At 42.4% G+C, this 17,137-nt stretch overlaps 1 protein-coding gene across 4 annotated transcripts in view; it reads right to left on the minus strand.

Annotated features, from left to right (window-relative positions):
• Nucleotides 1-51: 51 nt before the first annotated feature.
• PAK3 (p21 (RAC1) activated kinase 3) overlaps nt 52-17,137 on the minus strand; it is a gene marked incomplete at both ends in the record, with an annotated part of 38,110 nt that continues 21,024 nt past the window's right edge. For all 4 annotated transcript variants that reach the window (XM_082004150.1, XM_082004148.1, XM_082004149.1 and 1 more), the window contains 8 exons: nt 52-141; nt 1,713-1,850; nt 6,637-6,833; nt 7,264-7,363; nt 8,219-8,336; nt 9,188-9,300; nt 12,007-12,055; nt 15,478-15,541. In XM_082004150.1, the coding sequence (XP_081860276.1) occupies nt 52-141; nt 1,713-1,850; nt 6,637-6,833; nt 7,264-7,363; nt 8,219-8,336; nt 9,188-9,300; nt 12,007-12,055; nt 15,478-15,541 (869 nt within the window). The remainder of the gene's footprint in view (nt 142-1,712; nt 1,851-6,636; nt 6,834-7,263; nt 7,364-8,218; nt 8,337-9,187; nt 9,301-12,006; nt 12,056-15,477; nt 15,542-17,137) is intronic.

The raw sequence follows: 17,137 nt of genomic DNA on the forward strand, positions 1-17,137 counted from the left end.
TTGTTCTCAGTCCTGCTCTGAGCTGGCATGGGAGAAAGCCGGCCTGAAGCGCTAGCGGCTGCTGTTCTTAATCGCTTCCTTTGCTGCAATGATCAGAGGAGTCAGGCTGGAGAGAGGCTTGGCTAATTTTAAAAATGGATGCTGCCCAAAGGAAAAAAAGAAACAAACCATTACTTTCCAAACTCAGGTACTCACAGGCTCAAGCAGTGTTCCTCTGGTTACCAGGAATATGCAGAAATAGGACTGAGCGGACCATCTGCACCTGCATCTTCATGTCCAGTACCCTGCTATCACAGGCAAACATGGCCCGTAATCCTATTAATCCGTTTATCAAGGTGTCTTCAGCTTGCTGGGATTTTTGTCCTGCCAGTGCTCTGGGAATGCTGTTTGCTGTCTCAGGGCATTCTTCCTTTCAGGAAACTCAAGATACTTACTTAGGTTCCTGTCTTCTAAAGACATGGGCTATTTTAGTTGTCAGAAAAGATGAGGGGCGTAAGCCATTCCTTGGGGAAGTCCAATACCTCTAGGAAATGTTTATCCCAGTAGTATTTAGGCCCATGTGTTGTTCTGAAGGCCACTGAGGTACAGGTTTCAGCACCAAGACAAGAGCAGGAGACAAGTGATAGCACTGATGGACTCAGCTCTGGGTTGCAGTGAGAGCAGTGTCTCCCATCCCATCCCCTGTCCCTCCTGTGCTGGCTGGCTGGTGCCTTCACAGCAGGGCCAGCCAAGTGGCACATGCTGCAATTCCCTATCTGCTACAGAACCTGGCAGTAAACCTGTAGCAGTGCCCAGCTACTCAGCTGTGCCAGGCAGCAAGTGGAACTGTGACAAGTCTCACTCACCTGTCCCTGTTTTGGTGGCAGAAACCTCTAACAGTGGGGCTCAGTGGCAGAAACCTCTAAGAGCGGGGCAGGATGGACAAGATGGGGCCTGTCTGATATGAGCACCCCACAGTCCCTTCCTTCCCACAGCCAAATCTCTGACTGCTTGGCTGTGACTGATTTCATTGGGTTCCTCCCTGGTCACACCTCTGTATTCGGCAGTCACCAACACCATTTCAAGCCTCCATACCTGGTATCATTCCACTTCAGTTATTTTGCCACTACGTAAAACTGAATATACTACTAAAATACAAAGCAGGGCCACAAAAATGATCAGAGGAACACTTCTCCTATGAGGACAGGCTGAGAGAGTTGGGGTTTTCAGCATGGAGAAGAGAAGGCTCCAGGGAGACCTTACTGCAGCCTGCCAGTAATTAAAGGGGGCTTATAAGAAAGATGGGGACAGACTTTATGGCGGGGCCTGTTACAACAGGACAAGAGGTAATGGTTTTAAACTAAAAAAGAGTAGATTCACACTGGATCTAAGGAAGAATTTTCTCATGATGAGGGTGGTGAAACCCTGGCACAGGTTGCCCTCTGGGTGGTAGATGCCCCATCCCTGGAAACATTCAAGGTCAGGTTGGATGGGGCTCTGAGCAACCTGCTCTAGTTGAAGATGCCCCTGCTCATTGCAGGGGGGTTGGACTAGACGACCTTTAGAGATCTGTTCCAACTCAAATCACTCTATGATTCTTCTTATTTTTCATTTGAAAAGCACCAAGAACAGAGACTAATACGAGGGGGTTCCATCTGATGCCTTCGAGTTTAGCTGATGAGAAAACCATTACACAGTACAGCTGTTTCACTTGCAGCTGCTTCGCATCTTACCTGCAGAAGTTCCTTGGCAGACCCTCGCCTGTCCACGTCCATCTCCAGGCAGCAGTTCAGAAAGTCGCGAAACACAGCGGACAGTCGCTCGGGGTTCTGCAGCTCTGGTGTCCCATTCGTAGCTATCAGATACAGCGCCTAGAGAAAAAGGAAACAGGAGACTCCACCTGCTTCCTTCATATCCGTAACTGCTCATATAGACCCCATTTTTTAAGGTTCAGTCTCCAGTAGCAGTTTCTTCCCTGGCAGAGGGTTAGAGATGATTTTTCTATACCAATAAAAAAAACACCTGATACAGCCACAGCTATTGCAACATCAAAATGATCTTGCCTTGACAGCTGATTTCATTGGCTGACCTAGTTAGTATGAACTACATCAGCAAAAGCACATTTTGCTTCTCCAAGTATTGACACTAGCTTTACAGGCTATATTAAAGAGTGAATTTGGTCTAACAATATTATTTCAAAGGATTACTGTATAAAATGCCTCTCTGCAGGGCTCAGTGGTGCCTAAAGTATAGCTTCCATAAAGCAAAGGTAGTCAAGTTTTTTGTTACCATTCTTATCAAGAACAGAACCAGATGAAAAAAAGCAAATCCATCAGCTTATTCCTTGGATAAAGAAACAGAAACATTCGGAACCTCATTTTCAACACAGGCAGAGAAGTTGCATGCACAAATATGTTATGAAGAAAACACATAATTGGGCAGACCGGAGCCACCTGCAACTATGTCTTTTTCAGCAGTCTCCAAATTCCAAATCAGCTTCATTTATATGGCAAAAGAAAAAATTTTAATGGTCTAATCAGAAAAATGAGTAATTTCATCCCTATGGTAACCCTGTGCTAATTTTGATACTCAAGTAAATACATTAATGATGTCCCCATGCCAGAAATTGCCAGGGAAGAATGGGAGGTTTTGGCAGTTGGATTATTGAAAGGTCAGTCTTGGTGACATGGAGAAATATGTTCACTAAGTATTTCAGCAAAAATGGACAGGAAGCAGAATAGACTATGTTGCCTTTAAACTACAATCTTCATGTTTCACGCAAGCTTCCCAGTGAGAAGAATTGGGGGGGTAGTTCATCTCTCAAAACCACTGTTTCAGAAAAGTGTACCTCTATTTGGTTTGTTTTAGGAATGGCAACATTAAATCTGTACACTTGTTTCATGTTTTCAGGGTCATCTTCACAGACAGCAGAGCTGGAACAACTTAAAACCCAAAGCAAAAGTGTCACCTGAGAACTGGGACTATTAGTCTGTGTTAAGGGTTGAGTCCTCTGTGAATTCCTTTCCATGACGTGCATGAATGTCCAGCTGCTCACCTGAATGCAGAGTCATTCTCTACAAACAGGCCTACCCAAACACTTGAGAATTCCAGCCCTTCTCCTCAATAGCATCTAGCCTAAGTTAAGCTTAAGTTTCCTAAGCAAAGCCAAGGACGCTCACTTACATGCAGCTGACAGCGTTCATGCAGCTTAGCAAGTCTTTGATATTCCTCAGGCCAAGGAATTACAACATAATTTTGCAAAACATAGGGTGAGCATTATCCAGTGTGGTTCACTTGTAACCAAGGTCTAACATGATGAGAAGCTAGACAGATGAGTTCATTTCACTTTTGCAAGAGGTTATTTAGAAACATAAGACAAACGTTTTGAACTACTCAAACATAAACTTGCAGAATATGTCTAAAACACATGGTAATAATAATAGAAATAGGCCTAGGAGTCTTCCATAAAAACGTCTGCCGTAACAACAGCCCTGCACTACTGCCATTTAAATAGACTGTGACCAAATTGACTTTGTTATTATCCTCTTAAATACAGAAGAAAATTTCCAAGCCTAAAAAGGCAAATGAACTACCCTAGAGTAAAAACAGTAAAAGGAGGTTTCTTTACTGTTCCCACAATGTGAGTGTCACAAAATGAGTCTTATCCTGTCCATCTGCAGCTGACCTCAGCCACCGGACACAGTGGTGGGCTGCAGTGCCTGTCCTCACTATGTTTAAATTATGCTACCCAAGGGATGTTACTTCTCCTGTGGTAAAGGACTACGGGACCGAAGTCAACCTTGGAAATTTTATTCCAGCTATGTTCACCGAACTCTGAAACAGGAGTGTCAGGACAAATGGAGCTCTTTTAGTTACTCGTTTCTTCACAGAACATGAATCATGAGGAAGAGTCATCTTCAGCTAGGTACTGCACCTTTTAAATATTTCTACAACAAAAGAAGGTCTATGGGAAGCTGAAGTACCTTCATATGTCTTTTGGTTTCCTATGATACAGCCGGCAAAGAAAAACAACTACAGTACAAAGGAAATGAGTGTCTGCAGTAGCTGCAAAGGGGCAATAAGCTCATTAATTTGTTTAGCATACCAAGAAACAAGAAAGGATTCAGCATACAATTATAGTTGCAGTCGGTGAAAACGATATCCTAAAAGTTATCCAGGCCACACGGATATGTGACAGAACCACATAGAGAGGAAACCTGAAACTGTAGAAGATCCACAGCATTTGCAAAATATGCTACAGTTTTGAGGAAAATTGATGCGCTGTGGTTAATATTTGAGGAAAATTGATGTGCTGTGGTTAATAAATGAAAAAGCTAACAGAAATGCTTAGGGTTATTTTTGTTTGGTTGGGTTTTTTTAAATTGTAACTGAGGAGGTCCAAGCTGCATTTCAAAGGATATTTATCGCACCAATGTCTGCCTCCCAGGCCCTAGGCATATGCCTGATGGAAGGAAATCACAGTGAAAGAAAATAAATACCATCACAGAAATATCCAGGATACTCATGGCTGGAAAATTGTTCACTCCTGCGAGTTCTGCATAAGCTGGAAAGAACCTGAGCAGCATGGGATGCGTTCGCTTTACATGTGGAAAACAACAAATGCATCTACATTAAGACTGCTGTCAACTCTAGGATTAATGATCTTTTAATGCCCTTACGATTTATTTATGTATTTAAATTAGTGTCAGCTCCTGTATGCCTTCCATTATTAAAACAATCATTCATAAAAATGAAAGAGCATCCTTTTGTTTCCAGGCTTTGCAGAATTCCCTCAATGTGGTCTAAATGTGACTTAAACCCAACAATACTGTGTGCCATCAGCCAAAAAACTTTGCTGTAAAAAGTTGCCTTGCTTATAAGCAATCCTGTTTGGGTGCAGCTGAGACCGCTCACTGAAGTCTCTGATTACACATACAACAGCAGATGGATCCTGTCCCAGTTGGGGTTCATTTACCTTAATAAAGCTAGCTGATAACTGGGGAGCTTCAGGCAGTCCATCACAGGCTGTTCAGTGTTCCTAGCTCAGGGGCAACAACCTCTGCAAAAGAGTCCAGGAAGCCAATACAGATGGTACCAACTTCAGATGCCTGATTTTAATCTACTGCAATTTTACTAAGATACCTGAAAATACCTTGAAGCTTTAAGTGTTCAAGTTGATCTTAAATCCAGCAGGAGATGAGACGTGTATGGAGGAAAAGAGCATATAAAATAATGTGGGCAAGGGCAGGAATAGCTGAATGTGAATTTGGTCAGAGATGAGAAATCCAGTGATCTTTCTAACAGTTGACCTCAGGCTTCTCGAGGAGCCCTAATCAACATTTGAGGTTAAGGAAGCAGGGATTTTACAGCATCGAGACCAGTAATGCTAATTCTCTTCACCTGTTTTTGCTGCCTTATACAAGGCAAATGCATTTTTTGCAAGGGTCTTGCATGGAAACAAGTGGAATATGAGGTCCTCTCTTTGCAGGAAACCGAAGCAAAACTGGTGATGTGCAGAAGTCTCTGCTGGTAAAACTGGGCTCCAGTGACACAGGCCTACTGCCACCCTGCCAGCTAAGCTGCACTCTGCTTACTCAGCATCAGTCTGAATCCAAACCTGTTTGTTTCTTATCCGCCGTCACAAGGTGGCACAGCACACACCGCTCCACATGTGTGCACTGGAACCAAAAACCCCAGGGCACCTACCAATCCAAATGAAGTTTTCCAAGAAAACTCGGGAGCCTTTTTTCAAAAAGAGCAGAAGATTGAAATTTGTGTAATTGTTGTATATCTTTCTTAAGCAGCGACCCTTCCGTCGTTTCTTCTTTCAGTCTGCAGTACACAGTCTGGGTGCCAGAGACCAGAGAGAGCACAGCCTTACTGCTATGAGAAAGGCTAAAGGTCATGCTCCTTTTTAATTGTAGCCTTAATAAAGATTACATATGTATACACACAGGTCAAAATTAATTTCCTCATGAATTCCTGCATCCTACCAGGAATGTGCAGCATTTAACTTTGTTTCAATTATCAGTCATGAGGTTTTATCTTGGTATACATTCCTCCACTATTACATGCTTATTTGGTGTAAGAACCGATCATTTCATTTTAAGGAATTAGGATAAAACTGAAAACTTCAAAACATTAAAATACATTAGTTTACTACAAGTATCTGTGCTAAAACATACTTTTAGAAATGTATTTGGTAATAAGCAATTATGGCATTACTAAAACCAGTGACGCTTCCTGAAAAGCTCAGGTAAGCAATCGGCACTGATCTGAATCTTTTTCAGACTTCTCCTGCAGATACAGTTGAAATGCTTTTCATAAAAATTCCCCAATTGGAGGAACTTGCCACAGACAAATTCTTGTCATTCAGAGATACAGCTCAAAGAGAGTTCAAAAACCACATGAGAAATTTCAAGCACTGTTGAGGGCAAAAATGACATTTCTGAACTGGCTACATGTCACTTCTCTTTTGAGGTTCCCCCATTGACAAAATGAAAGCTACAGTATATGCTGATATGCTCCAGTGACATTTTTAGAAGCAGGCCTTGGTGGAACTAGTTCAAGCTGATGTGACTGGGATTTTGTCTCATGAGAGACAAAACATGGGACAGATTAGAATGACAGTGGTATCCAATTTTAGTCGTGCCTTACCCTGAGAGGATTTTCATTAAGGTAAGGAGGTTCTCCTTCCACCATTTCTATTGCCATGATCCCAAGCGACCAGATGTCCACTTTGGGGCCGTACGCTTTTCTTGTCACCACTTCTGGTGCCATCCAGTAAGGAGTCCCGACCATTGTGCTCCGTTTACTCTGCTCAGGGGTGATCTGAGCACAGAAGCCAAAATCAGCTGAGGAGAAAAGCAAGTATTGTTAAAGCCAGCTTGAATTATGAAACCAACCAAAAGAAATCCCTACTATATGCCTGAGAAAGCGTTGCTGAATCTATCTGGAAAAGCGGCCATGCTCCGTTTACTCAGTGCTGTAGCCAAGGAAATACTGAACTGGCCACTTAAAAAAACCCTCAAGTTTCATGCAGTGGCTTTTATTCACTTGAAGCTTTAGATTCTAACTTCCTCCCTCTGGAAGGGACATTCACAAACCGAAGCCACTCTTTACACCTTTTTCCTTTCTATACCTCTCTGTACGTTGGAACTGTGCTTTTAGCTGCAGCAGTGGTCACCGCACTACCACAGGCATCACTTTTGGGTAATTGGCAGTCAGTCAAAAGCAGCCCCACACCACATCCTGGGAACGTCATGCCTGACCAAGAATACCTACTCAATTTGACAGATCCATCCATTCCGAGAAGAATATTGTCACTTTTGATGTCTCTGTGAATCACTTGGTTTGAATGAAGGAAATCCAGTGCTTGCAGGCACTGACAGATAAAAAAGAAACGTGAAGGTAAAAATTAATGACCGTTATTTCATCACACAAGAAAAGAAATGGCTCTAAAAGATTTAATTTCTAGATGAATTGTGAGTAATGGCAGAATATTGTGCTGTCAAGAGGAATAGCTTGCTGCTTCGACACAGAGTAATAACTTCCTAAATGAAGGCATATTAGCTTTTGAAAGAGAAATGTCAATTATTGTTACAGACTATCCCCTGAAAGCACAAACTGAATGACTGCTGCTGCAGTGAATGTGCTATCTCCATCCATATGACAAACTATTGTTTGCCAAAGAAGAAAAAGTCCCTTCCTTCGGTATGAAGTGGATCACTTTCGGGTAGGAGGTTGCATGACAAAGATTTTATTGTTAGGCTATACAGCAGATTTGGAAATAGCATGTTAGTCATTTTTCAGAAGCAAACACCATTTTGGGTGGAATGCTATCCTTTTAAGCTGAGGACTGTGATAAATGAGCCTCTATTTTTCTTTGCTGTTATTTTAAAATTCTGCCACCAGCATGTTTGCTTTTACAGGCAAGGAATGCAGTACAGACATGCTCCAGGCAAATGTTTAGAGAGGCAAAGTTGAGAATAGTAAAACTAAAAAGAAAAAAAAAAAAAAAGAAAAGAGATAGTACAATAACAGTATATAAGAGTAAAATAACAGAGTATAAGAAGTGCAGTGATACTGGCAGGCAGTTCACTTAAAATGTTCTTTATTCTCCGTATTATAAAAGCAACACAGAAACAAAGCTCTGAACATGAAATCACTCGCGTTCTTACCACCTGTTCAGAAGTACCATTTTGTCCAAGCAATCGGAAGCACAGGCGGGATCCCTTACCTCCCTACAGACAGCTGCTATCTGTCCTTCATCCATACATGTCTCCGTAACAACATCGGTTAAAGAGCCTCCAGCCAAGTACTCCATAACCACCCAGAGTTCATCACCAACTAGGTAGCTGAAAGAAGAAAATGGCACTGAGATGACTGTGCATAGCTAAATTACCTTATGAGAAAGACTACAGTTGATTTTTGTTTCCAGGTCGTTTTTAAATGAAGACAGAATAAAATTAATAGACATTCCTTCTGGGCTACACAGTACTTAGAATCTGTGCAGTCTAAATGAGAGAGACACGTAAGTGAAAAATTAGAGATCTTAGCTGGCGAGCAAGTGAAAAATGCAGTTCAGTAATGGCAAAGATAAACCTTGAACCAGGACATACCATGTCATCTGGTTCATCATCTTAACACATAAATTCCATGATTAACTCCAGGAACAAGGCAACACAACTTTCATAGCTGTCCATGGTAGGAGGGTGTGTACCACTGAGGACAGAAATTGGTCAACAGTTTGGAAAACCTTACATAAAATACATTCAGAAACAGGAAAAACAATTTAAAAACTGGCAAATTAGGTACTTCTGGAAACAAGAACCTAACCTCCCTCACATTCACAGCAATGGAAAATAGTGGCAACAGCCCAAGGGAAATAATTTCTATGACAATTAATCAGCACTTAGGATAAGACATACAAAATGTGATCAACTTAAAAAAAAAAAACAAAACACCAAAACAAGCCAACAACAAAACAACATGGAGGTAGGCTGATATGGCTGATCCAGGTTTTTGATAACAGTCTTAAACTATATATGCCAGAAAAGATTAATGCTGACATCTCCTCCCGTACACTGTATATGAGTAGATAAATAACAGAAGTCAATTTTCTGCGCATGACCAAGGCGGGGGGGTTTATTTAAACCTTTGGCTTACAGTATGTAAATGAACACGTGATACTATCAGAACTACTTACCTGTCTAAGTAGTTAACAATATTTGGATTCTTATTTTCCCTCATGACAAGGATTTCATTAATAATTAGTTCCTTTTTGGGCTGTTGTTGGAGATTCATTTGCTTTATAGCCACCTAAAACAACATTGAAAACCATTAACTTGACTAGTCTGTTGCACGAGATCAGAATGAATGTGGAGTGAGTGTTTTTGGAATGACATAGCACAGCTGTGCCAAACTGTCTTATTATTAGACATAAGAGCTCAGTAACTTACATTCATCACCGTATTTCTCTGCTAGCCTGAGTGCCAGTTACTGGAGACATGGCCATATATATTTTGTCTTGTAAAATCTGTAAAAATGGTCTTTAAACTATCAACCACAAATCTCTAACAACATTCTCTGGACCTACATTCTTCTTAAATGCCCTTAGTTTACCACCACTATTATTATTCATGCATGTTTTGCAAGCAGGAAGTGATCTTGTTCCTGTGGAAATATATAAAAACAGCTGGTGATGCTTTAGCAATTATATGATTTTTGATCACAATTTCAGCAAGTGCTTTTATTCTTGACTTGATCGCATAACTAAAAGAACACACACACGTACGTTATATGTAAACTGTCATACTAAAAAAGATCATTACGGTTACACACACAAAAATACATACCTAGCACGTCCTAACTTCTTGAATTTTGATTTTTCAACTCTAAATAGACATTCTTTAACACAATTTAGATTTGCAATTATTTTCTGGGTTAAAAAAAATAATCCATTCTATGGTATTTTCTGGATACATCCAGGGTTATAAGCAGGGCTTAGGGATTTTAGAATCCTTGTAGACCTCTAAGAGCAGGTACAAAGTGCAGCACTGCAAGTGGGTGAGAAAATACCGGTAAGGTTCAAACGTATTTGCTGACAGCCAGAAATGATAAATCAGATACCTTAAGCTGTAGCCCCAAAGGGCAAAGGAATTCTCTAAGACACCACCTTGTCTGTTCATTACTAATATGATCACTTTTGCTCTCAACCATTGTAGCCATCCTGCCTCTGCCTCACCCTGGCTCCTCCACCCAGTCCCATCTTCCCTCAGGCAGCCACGGTCTCCACTTGAGCTTTTCGTCCTGGCCTCCTTGCTGAGCCCGCTTCTGCCAGCCCTGTCCCTCCGGGCTCAGCCCTGCTTCCCTCCCTGCCTTCCAGCTCAGCACTGGCCAAGGACTCTTACAAATTTTCCCCAGCAGTCCCAGAAGAGCCCTCCTACCCGACACACACCTCGTGGGGACATGTGGTGGCCCTGTGGTTATTTAAAGGCTGCCCCTTGTTCCCTCCGTACACAATTTGGCCAGCCTCCCCCGCTGTCTAGTCCTGCTCCTGACACGGCACGAGAGACCACCCCTCCGCTCTCACTCCTGGGTTTCTAGCCAGACTTTCAGGCAGCATTTGTATATAGTCAAAAATTCTTGGCTTGGAAAAGGAAAGGAATGTTAAGACACCACTTCAAATCGGCCACTACAGGGACTGTCAAATCTAACGCTGCTTTCCTTCAAGATTTGGTTCTCACCCTCCTGGCCCCCACTTCCCTGCGAGCAGTTCACGGGCTGTAACGGGCTGTCACTGACACCAGACCTAAACACGACTGTTTTGTTTAGGAGAGATCTTTGCTCTTGATATACGCCTTCTCATTTGTCAGTGTGTGTGTGTCAACCAGCTTCAGTATGACTAAAACAAAACTGCGTCCTAAACATAATCTCTCCTTCATTAGGTCTTGCATTATACTTTGAAGATGAAACACATGATGGAAAAAATGCTAAGTAGTATTACTGTCTGAACCTGTGACTGAGATAAATTGGGACTGAATGACGGCAGCCTCCATCAGCTACTTGATGCATTAATATATTTAGTAATTAAGACAGAGCTAGTGTGTCCTTCTCTGAAAGATACCGCTTCTCTCCTTGCATTCTTTCTAGTCATTAATAAGGACAAAGTCTGTCCGAAATTAAGCAACATAATGAAGCTACTTATTCTTCACAGCAGTAGGGGAATCTGTGGCCACCCCTAAGCTTCTCCTGAGCCCTCTCGTTATGACAGATCTTTAGATTTTACAATTTGTATTGCTAAGCAGTCTATGGCCAGGTCGACAGGCAGATTTTATGCTATAAATGTACAGAGTTAAATTGTATATACAGACCAACATTCCCAGTAATAACACAACTTCATGCACACTAGGGAACAGAGATACAACAATTTCTAAACCAGTACATTTACGCTGGCAATAAAAATTACATAGTTGTTATCAGGCCCAAAAGCTGGCTGGGATTTCTTTTCAGATTTCTCTCCATTAAAATACCCGTTCAGGGATGACATAACATGGTACCAGGCTGGGACCAACAATAGCATGGAGAGCACCAACCTGTTCTGAAGACAAAGTAAAAAAGTAATTCTCTTGCAATTGGCCTTAAAAGCTACGGGTGAAGGATCAGCCCAAGCACAGAGCGCACCAAGGCTCTTACTGATTCCAGGGGACCAGGACCTCCCTCAAGGAATTCACAGGCACCTTTTCAGGCATTAATCAACAGCTCAGTGTAATGGTTGCTGGAAAGTAGATGGCCACAGTAAGTGTTCAGTTACTGAGGCGCAGAACCCCATTGCCCTTAAAAAGCTTTCACTGAAAAGCTGAAGACAGTAGATGATGTATTTTGCCAGCTGACACTAGTCTGTGCTTCAGAGGAACAGCCTCTGCAGTAAAGATCTATGGGAGACCCAAAAGCCCCATCCACCCTTCGCACCTGAGGGGAAAGCAGTAAATACCTGCAAAATCTGCTGGGACTGCTGACACCTACCTCTTGTCCTGTGGCGATGTCAATCGCCGTATAAACAGTTCCCGATGCCCTAGAAACAAAACAGCAGTGAAGAAATGAGCAGTTTAGTTCCTATGAGTAAAAGCAAGCCCGGACAGGAGATCTCTGCCGCCTGTAGTGTTTATAAAACACCTTTGTTCATCCACTCCTTCAGCCAGCAATGCACAGCGCAGCAGCCCACCAGCCCTCTGCCATGCAAGGTATCCAAGATAAAACTTATGTCCAACATGAAGAAAAAGGGATGTCCAACATGAGGAAAGGATCTAGCTTTCTCTAGCATGCAAGGAAACTATTCTCCAGCCATCCTGCAAGGTCACAGCTGGGGCAGGTTAAGGCATATATTGTTTCACACACAAATGGAGAACTACTCAAAACAGGGGATCTTTAGACAGCTTCTTTATGTGTCAGCAGCTGCTTCCGTTAGGTGCACCAAACACGTGAAGGGATCTTCATGGTACCTGTGTTTTGCTTCTGTGGCAGACATAGGTTGTGTTGTAGGGCCACCGGAAATGAATGGCATGCTCATCTGAAGACTAGACAGTGTGGGGTTTTGTTTGCCATCTGCCTCTCGTTAAAAGAGGTTCCTCCCCTGTAGTGATGTGAAGGGCTACAAAGCCCACGATCAGAGGATTTGGGTTTAAAAGCAACTGCGGGCTTGTAAACCCTAATGGGGCTTCCTTCTGAGCTAACCACAGGTTTACACTGCCGTCATTTAACAAGTCCATGTCTGCATGGGCAGTGAGGCCAGGGAGAGAATTCTGAGAAGTGGGAACAGTCATCCGGGCAAGTGTCCCACTGACTGAAAATGCCACAATCAGTTTGCTCATTTTTACATGATCCCTCGGCTTGTTTGTATACCTGCAGGCTGAAATATTTCTGAAGCATTTTAATTCAACAGGCACCAGAGACTGTATGTCTGTGTTGAGAACAATGTTCTCATTGGGCACGCTATGTATTCTTTTAATATAAATGCAAATGCATTTTCCTATGACTAATTGTTGAGATTAATCTAATTTGTTTTCATAAAAAGCCAACACCATTTATTCAGACTTGCTAACACTGTGCTGTACCTCCTGAGCAAAGTCCTGTCAGGGTTTATTTAAAAACAGCTATTTAAATTAGGATGTTTTTGGTATGCTCCAGGCCATCTGTGAGGAGTTTAGATAAAGGTGAGTAATTTAAGTAAAGCTGTAAATTAATTGCAAGGGCTCTGCAATTCCACATTGCAAACTTTTACTTCTAAGCAACTATAATTTCTGATCTGTATCTAACTTTTAAATGCTTCTGTAGTATCTCGGTTTTAATACAGTTAGGCAAGTACCAGGGCCCACAATTAGATCTGTGTCACTGTGATGCAGTGCAGTACAAGTTAAAAAAGCCAACCTGAACCCAGGCTGCTCATGGCTCCATACTTATTAGTCTTTCTAGCAAGAGCTAATATTGCTTGAGCAAACACAGCCTCTTTATCAAGCACTAGTTAACCAAGTTTCCTCTGGTGTCAGCAGCATTTTCAGTCCACAGCTGCAGACAGATGGCAAATCAGAGACTCAGCGCTGAAGCTGACCTGTTCTTCAGTAACCATTCACTGCAAAGTGGCTGCAAAACCATCATGCTATTTATTAACTTACCAGCTGTATGAAGCCATGAAGTGCTATGTGCTGGTCAAGTTGCTTTTCCTTACATAAGAAGTTGCTCTCTACCTGCAGTTCTCTGAGCAGCCACGTCTCTGGCTGCCTTGCAGTGCTCTCACTAGCAGCTACTAAAAAACTACTCGCTTCCAACACTACTAGTGCCTTTGGCATAACTGTACCCAACTCACTGCAAAGGCGGGCAGCTCAGGAACTGGTACCTGCATCAACTAGGCACATCAGCACCACCCGAGGCAGTGCATTTCAGCCCAGCCCTGCTGCAGGCAGACGCACTAACTCCAGCCATGCAGCAGTCTGGTTCCTCCTGATCATCCTCTTTGATTACCTTTGTGATGACTTTTTCTTTCAGATCTTTCCCCATCACTGTAAATTGACCTGCAGTGTTACAGTCATGAGCTGGTTACGGCAGCACTCACACTGCTTTGTAAGAAGGGCATGCAATCTTCAGGCTGTACTAAAATCTGGAGGAAATCAATTCAGACACCCTTTTAGGCCAGATATTAACCACTTATCTTTCCGCCAGTTATTGAGGCACCTTTGTACAAGCTCACTCCTAGGACTGTCCAAATAAAAGACTGTGAGGGTGATGGCCATATTCTCACGGTGACAGCAATAATCTGCTTCACACGCATGTTTATTCTGACTCTCACTTCTTCAGTTGACACTTATCTTTTGAGAGACTGGCACAGCTCTAAGTGTCCACTGACATTTTACAAATGACAATAAGAACCAAAGCTTCGGGTAGAACATAAGCTGGAATCCAAGAAAGAGTTTTTACAGAATGAATGGAACAGAAACACCTTCCCACAAGTGCCCTACCAAACAAGATATATCTACGATAAAGCCTGCCAGAGAAAGAGCATGAGTGTGTCTGGCTTTCTGCAGTAGGTATCAGTTCTAAGTCAGCAACGTTCTACCCTGAGTTCAAACACTGACAGCAGCGTGATCCTGGCGTTACACAAAAGGCAGTAGTCCTCCTGGAATTGCAACACAGCCAAGGAAACTTTGACCAAGCAGGGAGGCTGTTCATACTTAAAATGCAAGTCAGATACCTAATTTTGATGAAATTTCTTTTGCTCTTGCCTCCTCACATAGGAAATGTATCAAATCAACCCTATTTACAGTAAGCACAGTTGGGTTTCAAAAGGGAATAGCTTGGTTGATTATTTTCAGTAAACTCCTAAAACCTGCAGGATCCACAAGTGGTCTGCCATCAGGCAGATGATGCATTTTCTCATCAAGTACTTTGTGCATCAACACTGTGTTTATTACTAAATTTTTGGTTTTTAATACCTCTGCTAGAAAAGAGAACTTATCATTTAACCTCTGGTTTCAGCTTCTAAACTATGTGGTTATAATTCTGATCACTCAATATATTTTTTTAAGCAAAATAATTGAAAGAAATGTTACTGAGAACTGTTATTTATCTGACGGCTATCAGGTGGTAACTTGCTCTTTTAGGCAGTAAAGTTTCTTCTCCTTTCTTTAGAGTGGCCATATTATTTTGAGACATACAAAAAAATATTTCTCCTAAGAAAATAAGCAAACAGGTGCCACACACTTGAGATCTTGACAGTAGATCTTCCAGGTCCTGCTCCTTGCTGCAGACGAGGCATTGCCAGCATCAAGTTGTCTTTGGCCATGCCTTCTGACCACCGTTATAAATTCTGATCAGTACTGAGAAACAGGAGAATGTAAACCTAGTGTCTAAAGATATTTGGAGCTTGCCCGACTTCACACTTGATATTACACCAGCAAAGTACCTGGCCCGTGTTTTTGTATAAGTAACTGTGATTGGACTTACCCTTGGCCAATTTTTTCAAATCGAGTATATTTCTTCTTAGGATCTCCCACGCTCACAATGCTCCCTGAAAGAAACAAAATTAAAGATGCTCACTTCAAATTGGAGATACCACCTTCCAGCAGATCAGAAATGCAGCCCACTGTCTGGGGTTGTGAGTCGTTTGTAGTCAGTTGAGTAACAACCACCACCACCACAATACAGGCATGCAGGCAGTTCCGTAGCAGAGATGCCCTCCACGAAGACCAATTTTCTACAGTCCTTTGGAGAGTTACCTTGACAGGAAACTAAGAACATGGAAAAACATTTGCAGGAGACAGGTATCAGAAAGAACAAGTACTAATGCAAGTGTTTGTTGTCTATAAACATTAAAGGGAGCTGGAACAACAGAGCCTTTATTTTCTTCGGAAAAAATACTCGGTGTGATTCAACAGAAGGTTTAATATTTCTGAAGATTAAATGCACCTTGGGTTCTGCAATCAATTTTTAAAAACAGGTGCCATTTTCAGAACAGAAAGAATATTGCAGCGTGTTTCCAGGAGGGGATCTTCTCAACCCTTCAGCAGTTTGCTAAAAGAATGCCTTCAGGTTTTTACAGAACATAATCTTATGTTATAATCAATAATTATGGGTCTTTAGGAACTATCACCCTCATAATTTGCTGCCAGGCTAAGTTCTGAAGAAGACCTTGCTTATGCCATTTTAAGAACCACACTGCTCGTCTTCAACCTGGCTCGGATTGACTCGCATTTACCTCGCACCCTCCATACTGCACACATGCTGATCTTCACGAGTAAGCACAGCCATGCCGGGTAACAAGAACAGCAATATTGCTCAGGCTGTAGGGTTACACAGACAGCTGCGCAAATGACATGCTGGTAATTCCAGCAGTAAGGCTCAGAAGCCAGGCCAGACGGGGTGCTGCCGCCTCCCGGCAGCTCTGCACTGCAGCAGCAGGAAGGCAGGGCCGGCACGTCCGGCACAGGGCATGGGACAGCCCGGGTCCATCAGCCGCTGTGCAGCTCATGTGCCACCGACAGCTAAAATTAAAGCATGCACTGCTTGACGGCTGCTTGCCCACTCAGAAGGGTGGGCAGTCTGAACGGGAAGGAAAGCAAGCAGTAATTAGGATACTGTGTGTGTGTCGAATGAAAGAGCTAAAATTTGATAAACTCAAACAAATCTGAAAGAATAATTACAAGAACAATATTGTTTTTTCTGGTCTGGTAGTTTCCTAGATAAAATACAAACAATGAAGCCTAAGGTGATGGCTCAATGCAAATGACTTCTAAAGATTTAACTTGGAACGTACATCACTGAAATACTTTAAGAAGATTAGTTGAAGAGGAAAGACTTCCAAAGTTTCACAGCGTATTTTGTTTGACTGATCTGGAAATGCTCCTGTATCACAAATACAAACACACATTTATTGTTCACCTGTGCATCCCAAAGAAAACTTGGTGATGTGCTATGCACTGTAACAAACACCTCTCCCCTGTCCAGGCCATTACTACGGAGCAGAGGGCTTTAGCATCCAAATGGGCATCTGACTGGATGCCTAGCCAGGAACCTGCCTGCCAGCATGGCAAGACGATAGGGCATCAACACCATCTGGTACACTCCCTGCTAAAACAATTTTGCTGGCCTTGGCAAGATGGCTAAG

This window comes from Phaethon aethereus (genome assembly GCF_964289735.1).
Source record: "Phaethon aethereus genome assembly, chromosome: 10".
NCBI lineage: Eukaryota > Metazoa > Chordata > Aves > Phaethontiformes > Phaethontidae > Phaethon > Phaethon aethereus.